The 23,515-nt window shown below is 42.9% G+C and overlaps 2 protein-coding genes and 1 long non-coding RNA gene across 4 annotated transcripts in view; 2 read left to right on the top strand and 1 right to left on the bottom strand.

Moving 5' to 3' along the window:
* Positions 1-23,515, bottom strand: part of LOC135089647 (uncharacterized) — a 64,521-nt gene that overhangs the window by 25,525 nt on the left and 15,481 nt on the right. The window lies entirely within an intron of this gene.
* LOC135089646 (phenoloxidase-activating factor 2-like) lies at positions 9,035-11,307 on the top strand. 2 transcript variants are annotated; one of them, XM_063985526.1, is made up of 4 exons: positions 9,035-9,195; positions 9,587-9,762; positions 10,156-10,300; positions 10,429-11,307. In XM_063985526.1, the coding sequence occupies exons 2-4, from the start codon at positions 9,587-9,589 to the stop codon at positions 11,215-11,217; spliced, it is 1,110 nt and encodes a 369-aa protein (XP_063841596.1). In that variant the 5' UTR covers positions 9,035-9,195; the 3' UTR covers positions 11,218-11,307. The 2 variants fall into 2 exon arrangements, with proteins under 2 accessions (XP_063841596.1, XP_063841597.1); XM_063985527.1 differs by having other exon boundaries at positions 9,120-9,218.
* LOC135089645 (phenoloxidase-activating factor 2-like) lies at positions 15,646-21,827 on the top strand. The gene is made up of 4 exons (XM_063985525.1): positions 15,646-15,944; positions 16,792-16,968; positions 17,996-18,206; positions 20,198-21,827. The coding sequence occupies exons 2-4, from the start codon at positions 16,793-16,795 to the stop codon at positions 21,188-21,190; spliced, it is 1,380 nt and encodes a 459-aa protein (XP_063841595.1). The 5' UTR covers positions 15,646-15,944; position 16,792; the 3' UTR covers positions 21,191-21,827.

Raw genomic sequence — 23,515 nt, forward strand, 5'->3', positions numbered from 1 at the left:
CCCGCACACATCACACACGCGCGCGCACACACACACACACACACACACACACACACACACACACACACACACACACACACACACACACACACACACGCGAAAGATACATACAAGGATAGGTTACGGAGTTCACAGGGTCAAGGAAGACATCTCAAAACACTCTCTATGCAGCAGGTGAAAGGAACAGACAAACACAGCATCTGAGAGAGAGACACACGGGTCATTGTCAAGAACCAACACGAGGGAACACAAAGGGTGAACAAACACTGGCAGACATTAGTGCTTACGAAGCTGGTGACCTAACATGGGAACACAAAGGAAGCGCAAACACTGGCATTACATATTATTGGTTACAAGGGTGTTAATGATAAGCTACGCGAATATTAATGAGATCCCAGAGTTACGAAGGAACAAGAAGGAGCAGAAAACTTTGATTATAGATGTAAGAAGGGAGTACTTACGATAACTGCAGTAAAAAAGAATAATAATACAACAACTAAACACTAGTAATAAGAATAGTATAAATAATGGAAAGGAAGGAAGGGTGAAAAATGTGAGAAAGAGAAAAGAAGACAATTAACAGATAACAAGAGGAGGAAACTGGAGTACCAAAGATGATTAGTTACAAATACAGTTAAAGGGTAACCGAACACTATTAAGAAAATAAATGCAAAAAAAAAAAAAAAAACAAATGGAGAGAAGTTGGCAAAAAAGTAAGAGTAAAAGAACAAAGAAATGACAGATGAGAGGAAGAACAAAAAAAAAAAGTAAGAGGAGGAGGCGAGTCCGAAAGACAACTACAATAGATAAAATAAAATAATAACTACAGTAACTACTTAATAAAAATAATACATATAAAAAAAAGCTGGGGAGGAAAGAAAAGGAAAAATAAGAGGAAGAGAACAAAAAACGGTAGGCGAGAGAAAGGTAATCATAAATCTTAAAAGGAAAATAATGGAAAAGAAACACAAGGAAAATTGTATCGGGGATTCCCGGTGGAGGGTGACTGGCGCTCTCTCTCTCTCTCTCTCTCTCTCTCTCTCTCTCTCTCTCTCTCTCTCTCTCTCTCTCTCTCTCTCTCTCTCTCTCTCTCTCTCTCTCCCCCTCTTCTCTTCTCTTCTCTCATCTATTTTGCCTTCTCTCCTTTTCTTTGTTCTCCTTTTTTCTCCACACACACACACACACACACACACACACACACACACACACACACACACACACACACACACACACACAAACAGGTCTTGACACACCGGTTTTCTATGCGTCACGTGCACAAGGACTAACTAATCAAATGAAGATAATGAAGTTCAGGAAAATCAAAACAAAATAAAACAGCTGCAAGATTCAGAGAAGTTAGGCAAGAGATTTGTTAACTGGAAGCACTAGTCATGGTGGAACATTAGTAAATAAAAACAAAAGCAGGTAAACAAAAACAAGCTTCAAGGATGTAAACAAAACAGAAAATTGGATATAGAAAACAAAAGTCGAGGGTGTAAATAAAAACTTCAATCGTATAAACAAAAATAAACAGGATGTAAATAACGGACATAAATGTAAACAAAAACAAGGACGTATAAAAAAAGCAGACATAAACAAAAACTTCTGGGAGGTAAACAAAACAAATCTCAAGGGTATAAATAAAAATATCACGGATTGAAAAATTATAAATGTTAACGATATAAACAAGATAAATAAAATAATAATAGAGATAAAGAAAAATATAAGCCTCATGGATGCAGACAATAAGGATGCAAATAAACCTTTAAGATATAAAACAAAAACCTTAACTGAGGATGCAAATAAAAGAAGTTACAGTAAACAAAACAAAAAGTCCATAAAGAAACCATAACGAAGTAAAAAAAAATAATAATATTCCCATTGGCATTAACAAAAGTCAACAAGTAAACAACAAATCTAGAGAATATAAACAAAAAGGCTATTATGTGTAAATTAAGTTAAGGATCTAAAAGACTTAACGGTGTAAACAAAAGTAAAATTTCATGATATAAACAAGAAATATGTATGAATGTAACTAAGAAGCATAATTTAAAGTTTTTACAAAAGAAATGTCAAAATAAATATGAAAATAATTATAAAAACAAACCTTGAGAGAGAGAGAGAGAGAGAGAGAGAGAGAGAGAGAGAGAGAGAGAGAGAGAGAGAGAGAGAGAGAGAGAGAGAAAGAAAGAGAGAGAAAGAGAGAAACTTAAGAAATGGGAAAATACAATGCAGACAGAAAAGACGACATGAAAGGAATCACAAATAAAACTGGAAACAACAAAACGTGAGGAATAAAAGGACTATAAAGAAAACTATGATGAAAACTCGTGGATAAGAAAAAAAAAAAAAATACAACGAAATGAATAAATACGGAAGTGAAAGAAACACTACGATAAAACACAAAACCACAATGACCATCCACATTAACATAAATTCTTCGATTCCTTCAACACCAAGGCATCGATCTCATTATGTTCTAGATGCCACGAAGTTAACACGTGTGGGAATCAAACAAACACCCCGATAAAACATTAAATAAATAACCATCACCATTAACATATATAAACTGAACCTAAACTCAACCAATGCATCGAATTTAATTATTATCCTAGGTGACATTAAAGGATAACAAGGAGGGTTCTCGTTATCAGGGCTATGAATCACCTAATTACTGATCATCCTGCACTATCATATCTTATCTGCTCTATCATGACTAACTATTGATTGCATATAGTTTAAAAGGTCTTTGTTGTATGCTTATGAATTCGGTGAGGTGAGGTAGGGTGGTTAGGTTAGGTTAGATTAAGTTAGGTTGGGTTAGATGAAGTTAGGTCAGATTCGATTAGGTTAGGTTACGTTAAGTTAGGTTAGGTTAGGTTAGGTTAAGTGATCTCATGCAGTCTGGAAGTAGCCTGAAGTATTGTACGGGCTGTGTTTGGTTAGGTTAGGTTAGGTTAGGTTAGGTTAGGTTAGGTTAGGTTAGGTTAAGTGATCTCATGCAGTCTGGAAGTAGCCTGAAGGGCTGTGTCTGGTTAGGTTAGGTTAGGTTAAATGATCTCGTGAAGCCTGAAAGCTGTCCTCTGTATTGCATGCGGCAAGTTAGGTCTGGTGAATTCATTAAGTCTAGGTGTCTGTAGTAGAATGGGTTAGGTTAGATTATGTTAGATGAATCCACAAAGTTCAGAGGGCGTCTGTAGTAGAATGAGTTACGTTAAGCTAGATTAAGTCCTCAAGTTTTGAAGCTGCCTGTAGTAGAATGAGTTAGGTTAAGTAAGATTAAGTTACTTCCTATAGTATAAAGCTGCATGCAGTACTGAACATGTTGGACAGCAATGGTAAATGCTCCCTTGACAGAATATTGTCGCCAAGCCACAAAACAATGACTTCTGGCACCCTCACAAGTCCTCGCCTCACAGACACAGCTTGGGCCTCGATCAGCTGTGAGTCACTCAGGTGCAAGTGACGCCGCACCACAACAAACGCTGTAAACACTGAGCAAATTGGCTTAAACAAGTGCGAATTATTTCCGTATTTCTATTAAAGTGACTATAATTATCGATATTTGTAAATTAAAAAGAGAATTTGGGAGCATTTCAACAATACGAGTGTTCACCGATGCAAACATCACAGTATGACAGGATCTTATTTTGTGTTTTGAGGGAGATTCTGATTAAAAGTCTCATAAACGGCGAAGCAGCAACAACAACAACAACAACACATCAACAAGGATAGCATCAACAATATCAACACCAACGAAATCACCATAAAAATTAAATAAATAAATAACAACAACAACAACACGAACAACAACAACAACAACAACAACAACAACAACAGCAACAACAAACAAACAAGCACATCAGCAACTATAACACTTTCTTTTTAAACAACTTCCTCAATGCAAGGATGAGGAAAACACTGTACCGGAAGAGACCACGAGGAGGAGGAGGAGGAGGAGGAGGAGGAGGAGGAGGAGGAGGAGGAGGAGGAGGAGGAGGAGGAAGTAGACAAACAAATTCACCCAACCAGCTGCCAGGAACAAAACCATTAAGTCTCCGCGAATCTCACCTGCCTTTACGTGGAGTCTCTGGAAGTCCCTAGCGTACCTGAGATTACCTGGAAACGGCTCTCTCCCTCTCTCCCCCTCTCTCTCTCTCTCTGCCCCAGGTAACGTAGAAAAACCAGTCCCCTGAACCTTGCATTAACTGGTCTGACAAGGTGGCTGGAATCTTTTTTGTTTTTAGGTCTTTTTTTGCTATTTTCTCGGTCGGTGATGAGACTTTTGTGCGTCACCTTCGCCGGACGACATCCTGGGCTGCCCGCTTTTCGCAATAGCCGCCACCTTTTCGAGGAACCGGCGTGGGGAAGCAGTGTGGCGGAGTGTGTTGTGGCGTGGGCTGAGTGAGGAAGTGCGTAATACGATGCTGTAACTTTACTATGATAGGTATGGTGAGGGTGGGCGTACAGGTGGCATTACGTGAGTGTTGTGTAGTGAGTGGGTGGGGAGGGGGTCTTATCCTGGCCTTCCTTCCCAATGCACATACGACTTTTAATACTTAGCTATAACGCTTCTGAATGTGGGAGGGTGGAAGTGTATTGTAGGTGGCATAATGTTAGTGTTGTTTAGTCTAAGTGGGAGTGGGTGTTTTGCCCCTTCCTTCCTTCTCCTCCCCGCCCCTCCAACACACACGATTTCTTGCTTACTGAACTATAACACTTGTGAAATTATATATGTTTTTTTTAGCTTCTCTGCATGCCTAAATTATGCCACCCCAGCGTTCAATTTTTTTTTTATTTATTTTACTTCTATACTACATGTAACACAATATTTCTCAAAGCTTCTCTTGTTTAACTCATGCATAAAGCTCCATTCTCAATCTTTACCTACACTTACATGCTATTCAGTCTGATGTAATGACACGTGTAAACTTAAGCTCTCCCTTTTCAATACCATAATGGAATCACCCGTACCTAAACACATCTATCTGAGTTCAGTAACCTATTAATCTATCTATAAAGCTTACATCTCGACATTTACCTGCACCGCAAAAATGCTGTTTGTTAGCCTTATGAATAAAACACTTACACGTCTCCTCCCTTATCTGATAATGAACGAATGAATAAGTAAACGGTGAGACAGACAGACAGACAGAAACGGACAGACAGACAGACAGATACAGACATAGTTCTATATCCCATATTAACAAATAAAGACAAAAGTTCTTGCAGTGGAGGCATAAAGACAGGAGCATCAGGCAACGTCTTTCACGATGATGATGATTAGCTAAGTTCCTCCTCCTCCTCCTCCTCCTGAATCTCTTCCTTCCTGTTCTTTGTCGTGAGAGGAGAGGAGAATACAGCCAGCACCTACTTATCTGTCGCTCTTCCCAGCTGCACATCACGCGAGGAGAGACAGGGAGAGTGAGGGAGAGGAGAGGGAGAAGGAGAGGGAGAGGGAGAGGGAATGGAGAATGGGAATAACGTTGAAGGTGAGTGAATGTGCATGTGTTACCTGTAGCGTGTTTCCTCTAATGCATCCTGTTTATCGCTGTTATTGGGGGCACACACACACACACACACACACACACACACACACACACACACACACACACACACACACACACACACACACACACACACACACAGGTAGGTAAACAAAACAGGAATAAGCTACACACGTTTCTCTCTCTCTCTCTCTCTCTCTCTCTCTCTCTCTCTCTCTCTCTCTCTCTCTCTCTCTCTCTCTCTCTCTTATTCATAAGTATATAATTTTATATATTCTGTTAATTATTTATAAAAGATACGAGAGGCCGAAACCTGTCCCTTGCTGTCTCATGAACTTAAATTAATAATATTCACTTATTCATCTTATTGCACCTAACTGCATTCCTATCATTTCTAAATAATCAGATGTAAATTGCTTAATGGCTAAATAAATATAATCAATAAAAAAAAAATATCTGCTCTTCCCAAACAAACGTTGACGCAATAGGAGAAAACACCACGACACTTATCCATATTCCTCCCCAGCTTTATATTTAAATACATGTAACACTTCCACTTCCTTCTCTTTCTTCACTACCTTTGCCACACACATACACATTAGCAATTGGGAAGCCCCGTGTCCTTAGCGAGGGGAGGACACTGCTTCACGTGGTCTGCGGTGGTGCGAGTCCCAAGGAGAGAGGTAAGGTGGGGAGGAGTGGGGGAATGATAGGTGGGGGAGAATCCATTAAGATGTGCTACTCCACGTATTTCCCTCTTGTTACAGGATTGCTGACAGCGTAACCAGATTTGTGTAACTTGAAAAATACTCGAGAAATGACGTCATCAGTATCATCATCATTGCCTGTTACATCTGAGTGCAATGTGAAAGCCTTTTCCAGCCTTGCCATAACCTGTTTCTCCTGTGATAAATTTGGCTGAGGTGGGCTTTGCTAGGTTAGGTTAGGTTAGGTGAACTTAGGTTACGTTAGTTTAGGTCAAATTATGTTATGTTAGGTTTGGTTAGGTGAACTTATCTCAGGTTAGGTTAGGTTAGGTTAGGTTAGGTTAAGTTAGATTAGGTTAGGTTAGGTCAGCTTAGATTAGGTTAGGTTAGGTTAGGTTAGGTTAGGTTAGGTTAGGTTAGATTAGGTTAGCTTAACTTGGGTGATTTATCATGAGGTTAGGTTAGGTTATGTGAAGCTGCGGAAATATGTAATGGCATGACCTTCTCCACTCATCTCTCTTATAAATGAAGATCTACAAGCTAACAAACTCGTTCAACCCAACCACTGACTACTACATTACCTGGCTAACCACTGGATCACTTACCAACCACTTAACCTGTCAAACTCACGAAGATAAGCACCTGTGTAACCATCATAACATTCATTGCCTACTTAACCTATCAACCAACTCACACAGACAACCACCAGTGTATCATATCACTTATTACCTACTTAACACATAAAACAGCCCATTCATTTAACTACCTGACCCATCGTAGCATTCACTACCTACTCAGCTTGATGGTTCGCGGGAAAACTATCATATCACTCATTATATACTTAACCATGAAACCTCTCATTAACTTTAACTACCTGGCTCACCGTAGCATTAATTACCTGTACATCCCACTAACTTTACCTGGCTAAACATCTAATTCATTACCTCCTCCACTAATGCGCTATGGCTTTGGGTGTCTGCGCCGTGTCTCAGAGTAACGCTGCTCAGTCAGGGACGACACAGGGCTCTCGGGAAGCTTCAGGGCCACAGGTGACCATTCAGAGATTAGAAAATTGTATTAATATCCAGTGGGAGTATAAAACCAGCCTTGAGTGTCTGTCAGGGTTCGATCCCCGTCTGCTTTCTCTCCGGGCTGTCTCTTGGGATCAGTCTTTCAGTGTTTCGAAATAAGAGTCGTGAACGAAACTTGCGGCGGGACGTTCAGAATGCAGGAAAGACCAGTCGTTGTAAATACAAAACTGCGTTAGTCATTAAGCTTTGGATTGTTTGTTGGATCCGGTCTCTTTTCTCTCTCTCTCTCTCTCTCTCTCTCTCTCTCTCTCTCTCTCTCTCTCTCTCTCTCAGCATCCACGTGAGGTACGGAAGGCGGAGCTGGTTGCGCTTCCTTCATTAAAGAAATACGTCTCAGTTAATCACACAAAACAAACAAAAAAGCAAGTAAACAAACAGATCAATGGATAAACATGTAAGAAAAAAATAAATTAAATTAAATCAAATTAATCATTCTATTCTACCCCAAAATATAAATAAAGAAACGAAATAAGGAAAAAACTAAAGACTTTCCTTCAAGCAGAACAAACACACACAAACACCACCACTTTTACTTCCCGGCACACAGAGACAAGAAGTAAAGAAATAAAGCAAGCACAAGACAGCACCTCCTTCTTCAAGCCACCTACAGTAGCACCACTTCAACGCTTTTAAAGGGTCAAGGTCGCATGTGACTCCCTTAACTTAGCTGCCATTAAGTGAAAGCACCACTGAGATGCGCATATCTTTTCTTCTAGTGCAGCATTAAACCTTGAGAAGCACGGTGATGGCTGCATTTACACACACACACACACACACACACACACACACACACACACACACACACACACACACACACACATCCTTTCTCTCCTCCTAATCTACCTGTGACTTTCTGTGGTCTTCCATATCTCTCTCTCTCTCTCTCTCTCTCTCTCTCTCTCTCTCTCTCTCTCTCTCTCTCTCTCTCTCTCTCTCTCTCTCTCTTTTGTGACCCATCTTATTACAACTTGTGTGTATATATATATATATATATATATATATATATATATATATATATATATATATATATATATATATATATATATATATATATATATATATATATTTTTTTTTTTTTTTTTTCATGTACAATCTGCTACGGTCATAGGACGAAAATGTATTTAACTAAATATCTCTCTTAGCAACAGGTATTAACTTCTTCCTTCCTTCATTCCTTCCTCCTTTGTTATCCGCTCACGCTATTTCCACCCTCTGTCCCACCCGAGCCCGCCACAATGCCCTCCTCCACAGGCCACAGCTGACAAAGGGCGAGGCGGCTCACGACACAGCTCTAGGAAAATTTTACATCGCTAATTTCGTCATATTTCCCTCCCACCGCACCCCTCTCCCACTGCTCCGTTTTCTCTCTCTGGCCACCTCCCTCTCTCTTTCTCTCTCTCTCTCTCTCTCTCTCTCATACCAAGTTGTATCCAAGAAAAGTGAATTCCCACATCGTGGAGAGAGAGAGAGAGAGAGAGAGAGAGAGAGAGAGAGAGAGAGAGAGAGAGAGAGAGAGAGAGACTACACTGACTACCAGGTAATACAATAAATCATAACCGTTTTCTAATGTGCCAACAAGTGTGTGTAGCCTGGGCAGCGAATTTCCCGAGTGTTTCGCCATGCTGCTTCCAGTCACTATGCATCAGAAACTCCACACACTCACCCAGAAAAAGAACAAAAAGCGCCATAACAGGTTGGAGGGGCCAGGGTAGCTTCAAGGCTAATTGCCTGGAGATGCCTGGCAAGTCCGCGGGGGGCTGTGGGGGGAGAAGTTCTAGCCTGTATATAAAGCCGCCTCTCCGGTAGTGACGGCGCAGTTGGCTGGACGGCAAGCGAACAGAAGGTGCCGCAAACTGTTTCCATCAGATCAGCTTTCTATCCGCTCTGAAGGTAACTACGGGGCTTGCTCTCAGGTAGCACAGGTGAAGGTTTGGTAATTAGGACGCGGGGATTAGACTAGCGATACTGTTTAATTTTTTATTCTTTTTCCACTTAGACTTCATTTAGTTTGTCCTGAGTCCTGGGGAGTAAGGCATATGTCAGGGTGGCGCTGCGCTGTCGTCTCGCAGCTTCTCATAGGGTGTTAGGTGTTTCATGTGCTCGTAACGATGGTGGATACTCAGGCGGCAGTGAGTGCGGTGCGTGAGTAGACGGGCAATGTGGTGAGATGAGTGCCCTGCAGTCTCTTGTCAAGTGGTGGGTGCAAGTAGGGTGGGCGGGTATGACGTGTATGAATGGCGTTCTGCGGTATGGTGTCCTCATGAGGTGGGTGTATTTACAGATGCGACACCTGGCAGTCCTTGCCGCCCTAGTGGCCCTGGCCGCCGCTGGACCAAGGGAGCGGCGCCAGACCACCGAGTACGAAAGATGCCAGGACGGTACCAAGGTGTGCGTGCCCTACTACCTGTGCCAGGACGGCAAAGTGATAACTGACGGCTCTGGAGTTATCGACATCAGGTGAGTGTTGGTCTCAAAATTATCCATGTGGAAACTTGAAAACTTCTCCGTCTCTACATTCCATATTCGCTTCCACCCTCTGGTGGATCTTGACTCCCTTGGCCTTGTATCTCGTGACCAGCGATAAATATCTAATGAAATTTAAATTTTCATCCTTGACTCTTTATTGCGCACGTTCGTAATTGTGCGAATGCTTCACGGATGTAAAGATGCTGGTGTCCTGCATTATTCGCAAAGTTTTATTGTTGTAATTCTGTACAATGTTTCAACAGGTTTCTGAACGGGTCTAGTTCTGTGCAACTATAAAATCTCAATGATCATACTCCTAAGAGAACGCATATCCCCGCCTGTCCTCGCCCACCATGTACTTATTCTGCACCTCCTCCATTCCAGAACTGCATCAGGGTGCAGTAACTACTTGGACGTCTGCTGCGCCGATCCCCACACGACAGATCCCGTCACCCCCGACCCAGGCCACGTTTCTCGTTGCGGAGTTAGGAATTACAATGGCATCGATGTCAGGATCCAAGGATTCCAGGTGTGTATGAGAGGCTGTTCGGGTTTGACTAGTGTTGTGTGATATACATAACTAAAACTCTAATCACTATTGCACTTCACTAAATCTGGCTTATGAGTACCACCTGGCTGACATCTCCTTCCTCGCAGGGCAACGAGACCCAGGTGGCTGAGTTCCCCTGGATGTCCGCTGTGCTCAAGAAGGAGGTAGTGTCAGGAGAGGAGATCAATCTGTACCTGTGCGGCGGTTCGCTCATCCACCCCTCCATCGTGCTGACGGCGGCTCATTGCGTCAACAAGCACCTATCCTCAGACCTTCGCGTCCGTCTGGGAGAGTGGGACACTCAGAACGAGTATGAGCCATACAAGCACCAGGACCGCGACGTGAGTGCTGTTGTCATCCATCCCAGGTTCAACGGCAGCAACCTGCACAATGACTACGCGCTGCTGTACCTCCAGACGCCCGCCGAGCTCAGCAGGAACGTGGATGTCATCTGCCTGGACAACAACCCCACCATCCTCGCTCCCCACCACAACTGCCTCGTCACCGGCTGGGGCAAAGACAGGTTCGGCAAGAAGGGAGTCTTCCAAAATGTGCTGAAGAAGATCGACCTCCCTTACGTTCCACATGGGGAATGCCAGACTGCTCTGCGCACGACCAGGCTCGGCGGATTCTTCAAGCTGGACAAGTCCTTCCTCTGCGCCGGAGGAGAGGCTGGTAAGGACTCCTGCAGCGGCGACGGAGGTTCTCCTCTGGTTTGCCTGGACGCTACCAAGACCCAGTACGTGCAGGTGGGCATTGTGGCGTGGGGCATCGGCTGCGGCACCTCCAACATCCCTGGCGTGTACGCTGACGTGCTATACGGTTACGACTGGATCGTCGCTGAAGCTGACAAGCTGCTTGCCAGTCCCGTGGTGGACTACTGGGGCTACGATTGAGCTGTGCAGGCGTCCCCACGGCCACACGCTGTCCCTCAAATCAAATGTAATATAAACTGCGATAATTAAATAAGTTAAGGAAACTTAAAATTAAGTTTATATAACCTAAAATTCATAATTCATTCAAGGAAGCACCCGCGCACGCTCACATACACACTCCATGGACTTCGAGTTACTTAACAAAAAAAAAAAATCCTAAAATTGCGCCATATAATGTAATTACGATAACCGCGCACGCTCACATACACCTCACACAGTCCATGTATCGCATGCAGTTAAGTTACTTCTCACAAAAAAAAAAAAAAAAAAAAAAAAAACTATGCCCAAAATTTCGCCTCAAAACGTAATTGCGATAATTGCGATAAACTATGTTCCACTGGGGAATTAACATATACTGGTGTTCACTGACTGACCCGCTGACTGTGGGAATAGTCGGGCTTCGTAGTGGGGTAGGATTGTCATTTTGGATGAGATTATTCACGGGTGTCTTCGTGCGTGGAATACTTGGATGAGCATTACAAGAAGCGCATTCAGTGAGCAGTGAAGCAGTGTGACTGGAAATATGCATGACTAGCCACACGCTTCATGATGGTTTGTCAATATTCTCTCTCTCTCTCTCTCTCTCTCTCTCTTACACGTTTTATCTTATTGCTGTTAAGTTTTGCTTGCTCTTTTGTACATGAAAGCGTGGGATAATCTAGGGAGACGCACCACCATACACCACACACAAAAATCTTACAATAATAGAAAGTGTAACCAAAAACTTGCTGGAATGAAAAACCTGCAATATTTCCAGCCAGTAATTGTCAGTCACCACTACACCACCACCACCACTCCACTCACTCCACATCGCTACACCACCACTCCACTGCCCTCTCAATCCATCACTCCACCACACCAGTCTTATCACCATATCACCAACACAATTCCACCTAACATCCACATCACACGACCACTCCACCACACCACTACTCTCCCAGTCCATTAATCCACAACTATACCACACCATTATTACATCATATCATCCACACCACCATGCAACATCACTATTACTCCACCACACCACATTACCACAACACCCCACTATTCTCCCACTCCACCACATCTGTTTCATCACCGTATCATCCACACCACCACACTGCAACTCCACTAAATATCCACACACTCCACCACTCCAGCACACCGTCACGCCACTTGACGCAAGAGGGACACTGGCCAAGGGTAATAAAAGTTCGAAAATTGGATGATAAGTGTTTTGAAACCTACATCTTGAAAGAGTATGTCATATTCACCCACTCCACTAATCCATCAAGCCATCATTCCACCACATCACTGTTAGAGCACCATATCCACACCACATCACCGCACCACACCACTCCAGCTTTCTCCACCACTGCACAGAGGACAAAAAGGAAGGTCAGATAAGGAATTACAATCCTGATTCTTGGAAAAAAAAGTCACATTTGTCACAGTGCTCCCAAAACATGCCTTCTCATCCTGTATATATTCTTTTTTTTTTTTCTTCCTCTGCACCGTTTGCCATCATCCCCCAAAACCAAAAAACAAGATAAAAAAAAAAAAAAGAAAAAACGTATCATCCAGAATTCTTGCTTGTCTTCCTTCAACTGCCTTCAGCAACACTGATGCGTACAGAACACTACAGTAAATGTTCTTCCTTTCCACAAATACGTAGTGTGTGTGTGAAGCATTTTTTTTTTTTTAGCAGAAACACTGATACATACAAAAAAAAAATACATAAAATGCCCTTATGTTTTACAAATAACCTGTGTGTGTGTGTGTGTATGCGTGAATGAGAAATATTTTTTTCTGGTAGAAACAGACACACAGAAAACAACTACAGAAATATCTCTTAACTTTCTACAAATAAACTGAGTGTGTGTGTGTGTGTGTGTGTGTGTGTGTGTATACGTTTGATATACTTTTATTCCCCTTTTCCGTCACCAAAACGTACTCACCCAGAGAGCATTGGAGTGGCAACGCCCAGGACGCCATGACCAGCGGAAGGCCGGGTGATCAGTACATATCCGTGCGTGGCAGTGCCTGTGCCTGTCTTTTTGGAACGGGAGGAAGCGGGGCAGATGGATGGAGGGAATTGGAGCAGAAGTTATTACCGCTAGTATTTTTATTATTATAGCCATTATATATATCCCCTTGTGATGCCGTGCGATTGGTGGGTCTGCCTGGGGCCACATTCCGAGCATGGGTTGAGGGGACAGTGTGTTTCAAGGGTGCAGGAAAAGAGTGACTAGACAGGACAGGTACAGGGGGCTTGTTCTTATGGTGAAATGTATGTGGTGCTGTCTGGGATACCTACCTTGAAGGATCTCAGGCTTGTTTAAGTATGTAGATTGATTTTTCTTTATGTTGTTGTTGTTGTTGTTGTTATTGTTGTTGTTTGTTATTATTATTTTTTTTTTAGCAGTAGTAGTAGTAGTAGTACTTACTTAAAAAAAATAACAATAATAGTAGTAGTAGTAGTAGTAGTAGTAGTAGTAGTAGTAGTAGTAGTAGTAGTAGTAGTAGTAGTAGTAGTAGTAGTAGTAGCAGCAGCAGCAGCAGCAGCAGCAGCAGCAGCAGCAGCAGCAGCAGCAGCAGCAGCAGCAGCAGCAGCAGCAGCAGTAGTAGTAGTAGTAGTAGTAGTAGTAGTAGTAGTAGTAGTAGTAGTAGTAGTAGTAGTAGTAGTAGTAGTAGTAGTAGCACTTACTTATAAATACTACTACTACTACTACTACTACTACTACTACTACTACTACTACTACTATTACTACTACTGCTACTACTACTAATAATAATAATAATAATAATAACTAGTAGTAGTAGTAGTAGTAGTAGTAGTAGTAACAGGAGCAGGAGTATTACTGTTACTTGTAAATAATAATAATAATAATAATAATAATAATAATAATAATAATAATAATAATGAACTAAACTGATCCCCATGACCGCCATCTTTAACAACACCACTGTCGTTATCATTTTTTCTCCTTTTAGTTTTTTTTTGTACCGCAATGTACATTTTCACTGCCACCACTGCCTTAATAAACCGTTTATTATTACCATTTTTTTTTCTACTATTACAACTGAAATTATCATCATCACCACCGCAGCCATCACCACCAACCTTATCACCACCATCACCACCATCATCGTCACCATCACTACACGCGTTCACGCCGAAAAAAAAAAGAAAAAAAAGAATAAAACACATAAAAAAAATAATAATAAAAAAGATCTCAAATACAAATACAATTCTGCCTTCAAAATCTGTGAGTGAATTCAGAGTTTGGAAATAAACGTTGATTTTCCTTTCCATCGCCCACACTCGTCACCACATCCGCCGCCCCCTACCTCAGCCCCCCCTTTAAAACCCCCAATGTCACCCCTCACCCCCCTTGTCACGTTTCTCTTTTATCCTTTCCCCGTCACCCGTGCCACTTTGCTCCCTCGCCTGTTACGGTTACGTCACCTGTCCCGCTCCTCACCCCCTTTCCACGTCACCCTAACCACTACCTTCACTTCTTTTATCATCGTCAGCCCTTATGTCTCCTTTTTTTTTTTTTTTCTGCTGTCTCCTCAATTACTCTTAACTACTCTTTAATCACCTGGTCCCTTTTCCTCGTTTCATTGTCTTCTACTTGCCTCTTCCTTTCCATTATGGGTTTTTCTTTCTTTTTTTTTTTTTTTCATTGCCTTCAACCACTGGCTACTTCCCATCCCTTTTTATATCTCGTTTTCTACTTCTTATCGTGTCCTTCTCCTTGTCCCTCTCTACCACCTCTCCTCTGCCTCTCATAAGATTTCCTCATGGCATAATGGGACTGGAAATGTAAATACGCTTACACCAACAAAATAAATATGAACAAGGGAAAGGTTGCTAAAGTACCCAACCAGTGGCGGAGAATACTGAAATGACAAGCAAAGGAATGATAGGATAACTGGTAGTCAATGGGGTTTTATATGTAAGCTAATGAATTACTGGGAGGAAAATACACCAGGTAAAGAAACAGGTGAATATAATGATTAATTAGTAAAGAAATTATTGTTAGTCCATGAAATGTTGTAGATATGCCAATGAATTACGGATCGCCAGATAGTTAAAGTTATATTAGAACTTTTTATTTATTTTTTTAAGATCTTTTTTCCCTTAAGCAAATACTGAGCGGCAAGGAGTGCAGACAGGAATCGTTATTACCTGCACACTGAAAAGCAAATACTTAAAGCATCCACTTGACAAAAAAAATACGTATATCGTCTTTTACATGGCAGTTTCGAGCCATTTTCCATGCAGCGGTTGGCTTCTAGCACTGTCACGCCTCCGGTTTTATCCGTGCGAAACGTGAAAAAATTTTAAAATCACGCCGAGAGCTGCCGATTGCCATATGATGAACAGCCTCCCCTGCTTTCATTCAATTTCCCTGCCACGGCGCTGCTTTCACACGTAGCTACCACATCCCTTCACTGCGAAATAAAGTGAAGAACAAGCTGAGATCGGAGGCAAGGAATACAACGTCGCCCACTAAGGAATATCCGCGTGTACATTACTCAAGGGAATGTGTCTAGGGGTTCCTGGCAGGTTACCCGAAAAAGCAATGTCGCACTATATATATCACGAAAAAGGCGAAGGAAGCACAGTTGTTCCTACAGTCAGTGAGCGGCAAGGACGACCCATTCCACTTCCTGCTACCCAACCTGCTGCTGCTGTTCAGGTAACTCAGACTGCTGACTTGGAGACTCCTGTTTTATCTGTCCAGACGTGCTGTGAAGTTACTGGTGCCGTGTGTTTTGTCTTCACTCCCCTCTAAGGACTGCAGGGTAAAGGAGACTTTGCCGCCGTCGTGCTTGACATCTGCAGGAATTGAGGGCTTCCTTTAGATGCAACATACACGTGTTTCCTTCCTGAAACAATAGAGCCGCGAGGTGAGGGAAATGCCGCGCTGCTTTTTCTTGTTCATTTAGTCAGTAGTAGAGTTCAAGGGTTCATCAAAAGAGTTCTCGTGAAAGCAAAAGACTGACTGTGCATGCTGCCTGGGGAAAAAAAAAAATAATAAATAAAAATAAAAAGCAGCTTCTTAACAGAGCTGATTCTGACGGACTGGAACGGCAAACGTGAACATTGTACGTATACATTCGTACACACAAGCAGCACCTGTTCTTTGTCACCTCGTCGGCTGCTTCGTCAAGACATCACTGAAACTGTGATGTCCAAATACTCGCCAAGACAGATGAAGCCTTCCCGTCCATCTCTTTGGGACACCTGAACTCCAGGAAGTCTGGTGGTTTTGTGGTCCAGCATGAAAGGAGATAAGCAAATTGTCTTTGCCAGGCCAGAGTTACCGTTCACTAACAGCCAATAATGGCAATTCAGGGCAATCGGAGAAAAAAGTCACAAAGGAGGACACTTTCTCCCCTACAGCTTGCAGGAGGGCGGGGCGGGGCGGGACGAAGCGGGGCAAAGCGGGGCGGGGTGGGGCGAGGCGAGGTGGGAAGTGGGGTTGGAGTGGGGCGGGGCAGTACAAAGCCGGGGCAACATCTAACAAGGTCGCGTGTCTGCAGGATGCGACAGCTGGCAGTCCTCGTCGCTGTGGTGGCCCTCGTCGCCGCTGTGCCCAGGGAGCGGCGCCAGACGAAGGAGTATGCTCCGTGCAAGGACGGCGCGGGCGTGTGCGTGCCCTACTACCTGTGCAAGGACGGCCAAATCGTGATGGACGGCACAGGAATCATTGACATCAGGTGAGTGTCGCGCCGCGCGCCTCGAGGTGCAGCAGCAGCAGCAGCAGCAGCAGGCGTGTCTATCATGAACTGAGGTCGCTTCTGAAGTTTTAGTCTGGGACAAGTCTACATTCAGACTACAATTTTGAAAGCCATCATTGACACCAAAAATTACTGGAGTATTTCACACCTCAATGTGCCTATAGTTCTATCTCTTGTGCGGTAAGATGCTCAAACAACACTGCAGACATTAGCATTAGCACTCAGACGGTTCAGTGCACAATGTTCATATCACTTTCTTAGTAATGGAATCGAATTTCGGGATAAAACCAAAACCATTCAACGGAACCTCCTAATCCGTATTGCTAAGAGTGCTACATTTGAGTGCGTGTCTGTCTGTCTGTCTGTCACACGCTTGCATAGTAATAAGGTCGTGTCTGGAGGGTTTGTATTCTTTGATTTACGAGTATTGATTTGTTTCAGTTCAGAGAGAGAAAAGGATGAGTTAGTCTCCCTGATATTCTCCTTGAAATTTTGACGAGTCCTTCTTAATTACAAGAAATTAAACAATTTGTAGCATTCTTTCAATATCGTACAACTAAACACTAAACTACAAAATTAATATTAATTACTTGAGACCCCGGCCATTCTTCCTTAAATACAACGATAAAGGTATATTTAACGTTCCTTCTTCCTATTACTGAGGGCCGCGTTCTCACGTGGACTAACTTCAAATACTACGGAGATGACAAATCGATTTCTCATGAGAGTTTTCCTGGTTGATGATGATAAATCCTTGTTAAGTTGTTACTACCATCAGGGAAGCATTCTTGCAAACAGATAACTTTCAAAATGAGACGTCGAATCATTTATATGGATCTGAGTACAATTATAAACATAAGAACAGGCACACCGAAATAAATAAATAAATAAATAAATAAATAAATAAATAAAAATGATAAAATAAAATAATGGAAGTTGCAAGACCCCATCAAGTCTACACGTGGCAATCCGTTACGCTAATCAGGCCACTCTCCCCCTTCCCCAGGATTGGAGACCCCACCAAAAAGAACTCCCAGGACTGCATCAGCTACCTGGACGTGTGCTGTGGTCAGGGCTCGATCATTGAGTCCACCACCACCACGACCACCACCACCACCACCACCGAGGCCCCCGCCGTCACCACCCCCGCGCCCTTCCAGGCCTTCTGCGGCAAGAGGAACCCCGAAGGCATTGATGTCAGGATCCAAGGGTTTAAGGTGTGTGTGTGTGTGTGTGTGTGTGTGTGTGTGTGTGTGTGTGTGTGTGTGTGTGTGTGTGTGTGTGTGTGTGTGTGTGTGTGTGTGTGTGCGCGCGCGCGCGCGTGCCCACTGAGATGCCAGTCCCAGAACAAGGTCCAAATCGATGGTCAAAAATTGAAGGATAAGTGTCTTGAAACCTCCCTCTTGAAGAAATTCAAGTCATAGGAAGGTGCTAATACAGAAGTAGGCAGGGAGTTCCAGAGTTTACCAGAGAAAGGTATGAATGATACTGGTTAACTCTTGCATTAGAGAGGTGGACAGAATAGGGGTGAGAGAAAGAAGAAAGAAGAAAGTCTTGTGCAGCGAGGCCGCGGGAGGAGGGGAGGCATGCAGTTAGCAAGACCAGAAGAGCAGTTAGCATGAAAATAACGGTAGAAGACAGCTAGAGATGCAATATTGCGGCGATGAGAGAAAGGCTGAAGACAGTTAGAGGAGAGGAACTGATGAGACGAAAAGCTTTTGATTCCACCCTGTCTAGAAGAGCGGTATGAGTGGAACCTCACCCAGACATGTGAAGCATACTCCATACATGGACGAATAAGGCCCTTGTACAGAGTTAGCAGGTGGGTCGGGGGTGATAAAAACTGGCGGAGACGTCTCAGAACACCTAACTTTATAGAAGCTGTTTTAGCTAGAGATAAGATGTAAAGTTTCCAATTTGCATTATAAGTAAAGGACAGACCGAGGATGTTTAGTATAGAAGAGGGGGACAGTTGAGTGTCATTGAAGAAGAGGGGATAGTTGTCTGGAAGGTTGTGTCGAGTTGATAGATGGAGGAATTGAGTTTTTGAGGTATTGAACAAAACCAAGTTTGCTCTGCTCCAATCACAAATTTTAGAAAGATCAGAAGTCTGGCGTTCTGCTGCTTCCCTGCGTGAAAAGTTTACTGAATAGTCCAAGGTAGAGTGTGTGTGTGTGTGTGTGTGTGTGTGTGTGTGTGTGTGTGTGTGTGTGTGTGTGTGTGTGTGTGTGTGTGTGTGTGTGTGTGTGTGTGTGTGTGTGTGTGTGTGTGTGTGTGTGTGTGTGTGTGTGTGTGTGTGTAAGAAACAAAATAGTTTGCAAAATGGCAAAAATATCACAAATCACCAACTATGTAACATAAGACGCATCTATAAAAGAAATTTCGCACATAGAAGCAGAAAAAGATAGATTGATAGACAGATAGACAGACAGCTAGATTGACTGACTGAATAAATAACTGACTTCAACAAAGAAACCATGAAACAAAGACCATGAAACGAAGAAAGACAATAAAAAAAAAATATATAAAAGAGAAAAAGGAGAAAAGAAAGTGAATTATGAAAAGAAATAAACATATAGAGAATACCCCCCTGAAAATATGACCGCACGAGTGGTTTTCTATAACAGTCAAGGCTACCGAAAAAAAAAATTGAAGGTAAACTTTCAAAATCCAAAGACAAAGTAGTATAACCTTGCATAAAACACTCCTCAAAGTAATGAATCTGATAACGTAGTAGTAGTAGTAGTAGTAGTAGTAGTAGTAGTAGTAGTAGTAGTAGTAGTAGTAGTAGTAGTAGTAATAGTAGTAGTAGTAGTACGACTCATTGAGATATTAAAGATCATAAGTTACTGTTTTTTTACGTATCTGCGTGAACTGTTTAACTGTTGTTGAGTAGGTCGCCCAGTAAATAACATAGTAGTAGTAGTAGTAGTAGTAGTAGTAGTAGTAGTAGTAGTAGTAGTAGTAGTAGTAGTAGTAGTAGTAGTAGCACATGATAGTTACTGTAGTGTAATCAAAGTACCATATAAGGACCTAGGTATATGCTGCTACCTGCCAGCCTTTATTATCACAGTACTAGTAGTAGCAGCAGCAACACAGCATAGTTATTGTAAAGTACTGCAGTTAGTTAGTATGTCAAAGAGCCACAAGTACTGTATATGGCGTTACCTATAAACCTTTTTACAACCATGTACCACCCTCCCCCCAGAACAACCAGGCCCAGTACGCAGAGTTCCCCTGGATGGCCGCCGTGCTGCACAAGAAGTTCGGCGACAAGCCAGTGAACCTGTACGTGTGCGGCGGCTCGCTCATCCATCCGTCCATCGTGCTTACGGCGGCCCACTGCGTCGCGCGCTACGGCCACAGCACCGAGCTGTACGTGCGCTTGGGTGAATGGGACACACAGAAGGAATACGAGCCGTACCCTCACCAGGACATCGCCGTGGATGTTGTCGTGATCCATCCAGATTTCCACCCGGGTAACCTCGCTAACGACTTCGCCCTCCTGCACCTCGCCAAGCCAGCTAAGATCGCCAAGAACGTTGGGATTATTTGTCTGGAGAAGATCAACTACCTGACAACTAACTACACGTGCGTGGTGGCGGGCTGGGGCAAGGACAAGTTCGGAAAGGAGGGCGTGTACCAGAATGTACTCAAGACTGTCAACCTGCCGTACGTGAACCGCGGGGACTGCCAGAACAGCCTGCGCTACACTCGGCTCGGTAAATACTTCAAGCTGCACGAATCATTCCTGTGCGCAGGCGGAGAGGAGGGCAAGGACTCCTGCAGCGGCGACGGAGGCTCTCCACTCATGTGTCAGAACTCAGACTCCGGCAGCTACGTCCAGGCGGGCATAGTGGCGTGGGGCATTGGCTGCGGAACCGGCGGCGTCCCTGGGGTGTACGCTGATGTGTCTTACGCCTTTGAATGGATCACTACAGAGGCAGACAAGCTGGCGGAGGGGAATGGCGCTGGTGATGGTGCTAGTGGTGGTGATGGTGGTGGTGCTGATGGTGGTGCTGGTGATGGTGGTGATGGTGGTGCTGGTGATGGTGGTGATGGTGGTGCTGGTGATGGTGGTGCTGGTGATGGTGGTGCTGGTGATGGTGGTGCTGGTGATGGTGGTAGTGGTGGTGCTGGTGGTGGTAACGGAGGCGGTAACGGTAACGGAGGCGGCTCCACCCATGGGTATGGTCGGTAACTTGTGACGCCCACCATGACGCAAATGTACTCGCATATCAGCAGGTCCTGACCCTCCCTACCTCCCGCACACCTGCTTCACACCTGCCTGCCTATCTACGTGATTCCTTCCCTCCCCCCCACCCCGCCAGAATTCCCAGCACATTGCGTAAATCCACAGGCCTTTCCTAAGGAGGAGACACACCACATGACTTGACTAAAAATCAGAAACGTTTTAAGACAAAGGCACTTCTTGGATTCATGGTGATTTCAGTTACCGTGAACTTCAGAAAAAAAATAAATAAATAAAAATTAATTAATTAAACAAGATCCTCGACAGTTTCTTCATCACCCCAACACCAGAACCTGAAGCCGATCCCCCAGGAGCCACTCTGATGAAATGCCTGAATCAGTCAATATTACGGAACCACACAGTCGGTGGCAATGAAAACTTATGTTGGAAAGCTGATAGACAAGATACACAGGAGACCCAAGACACATCACAATACGAAATACCAATTAAGAAAACGACCTCGTGGGGAAACCTAATGAACAGGATACCTAAAAAAAGCTATTGAAAAAAAAAAAAAGTTGATGCTTTATTTGATCAATATCCACACTGTAGATTTGCATATTATCTCATGAAATAGTAAACAAAATTCAGCACTGCGTTTTCTTTACACTTTCTTTTTCGTCCTAGCTTCACTTCGTTACCCTTGACTTCAGGAAAGGTCCACAGACTCACCTTGGCTACGTATTGACTTCTGGAGAAAGCTTCGCGCGGTAAGGAGACAGAGATGTTGAAACTGGAAAGTAAGAACATATTTGCTTCTTGAAGTGAACATGACCTCATCAGAATGACAATTTTCCTACTTGTGTGTGTGTGTGTGTGTGTGTGTGTTTGTGTGTGTTACAGTTATGACCGGCATTACCATTACATAATAGTGGTTGTAGTAGTAGTAGTAGTAGTAGTAGTAGTAGTAGTAGTAGTAGTAGTAGTAGTAGTAGTAGTAACAGTAGTAGTAGTAGATTTCAAAGTGTAAAGGAAAGATTTCCTAAAAAATAACAAGTAAAAGGCAAGAATCAGTAGTAGGAATAATTTTACTCCACCAAGTATCATGTCGCAGAAAACAGACAGACAGACAGACAGAGAAGCAAGCAAACAGCGTACCAGCTACAACCCAAAACTCCAAAAATGAAAGAAAGGAAAAGTCAAGGTAAAACACACAATGGCAAAGTAAAACACACAATGGCGTCCTTTCCTTCCTTCCTTTACGAACTCTGGCGGATTTTCCAACACGAGGGACATACGAGGAAATCTAAACAGAAGCATTGAACTCTTATATAAACATCCCTCGGTCATCAGTCCGTAATTCTTGAACATTTCACCATTTTTTGTCTTAACTTTCAACAGACTGTAGTGGATGTCCCTGGGATGTTTAAGAGTACATGTTTTTTTTTGTTTTTTATTGAATTCGGTTAAGTGTGGACTACAGCTTTTTAATACAGACTTAATAAGGAAGCTCAGTCCGTCGTGAAATTATTTGTTATATATTTACTCAGTATCCATGAAGTGCATTAAATTTTGTGGTCAATAAATATGTATCTATCTGTTTCTAATGGTGGTTTGACAAGGATTCTGCACCATTACCACGAACACCCGTGAGAACCCAAATAAACCCTGTAGCATTTGAAAACAGACGGACTGAGAACCCGACACTTTTAAGAATACAAATAATAGATATGGTTTGTGGTGCAGTGATGAGCAATATAGCCACCTGTCTACCTCCCCACGCTCAAAGAATGCTGCCCCGCTACTGGAATAGGACACGGCCACCTTAATGCTAAAAAGTACTCCTATGACAACCGGACAGACCGCCACACACCTGTAGTAGTCCGTGACAATGCAATGCTACACAAAGACTTTTCATAAAACAATAACAGAGCAATACTTGGCAGAAGGATACATACATTAATGATATAAACTAAGAGATAAGACCCATATTATTAAACAAACCATTTCCTGAAGAGCGAAGTTGGATCGAAACTTGTATAATTCATTTGATAACATTCACTCTTATAAAATGACACGACAATACTGAAAAAAAAAAAAAAAACAAGGATGTATACCAAGATTAAATAAACTCAACTAAGCAATAAGACCAATATTATCACACAACCCATTTCCTGAAGAGACATGTTGGATCGAAACCTGTCTCACTAATTTATAAGATGACTGTTCTTTATAAATTAAAAGGAAGGGGAAAACGTTTGCCATCGATAATCTAAACCTAAACCTCTTCACGGAATGGACTCAGTAATTAGGTTGTTAGTGCTGAGTCACTGG

This window comes from Scylla paramamosain, chromosome 33 (genome assembly GCF_035594125.1).
Source record: "Scylla paramamosain isolate STU-SP2022 chromosome 33, ASM3559412v1, whole genome shotgun sequence".
Taxonomy (NCBI): domain Eukaryota; kingdom Metazoa; phylum Arthropoda; class Malacostraca; order Decapoda; family Portunidae; genus Scylla; species Scylla paramamosain.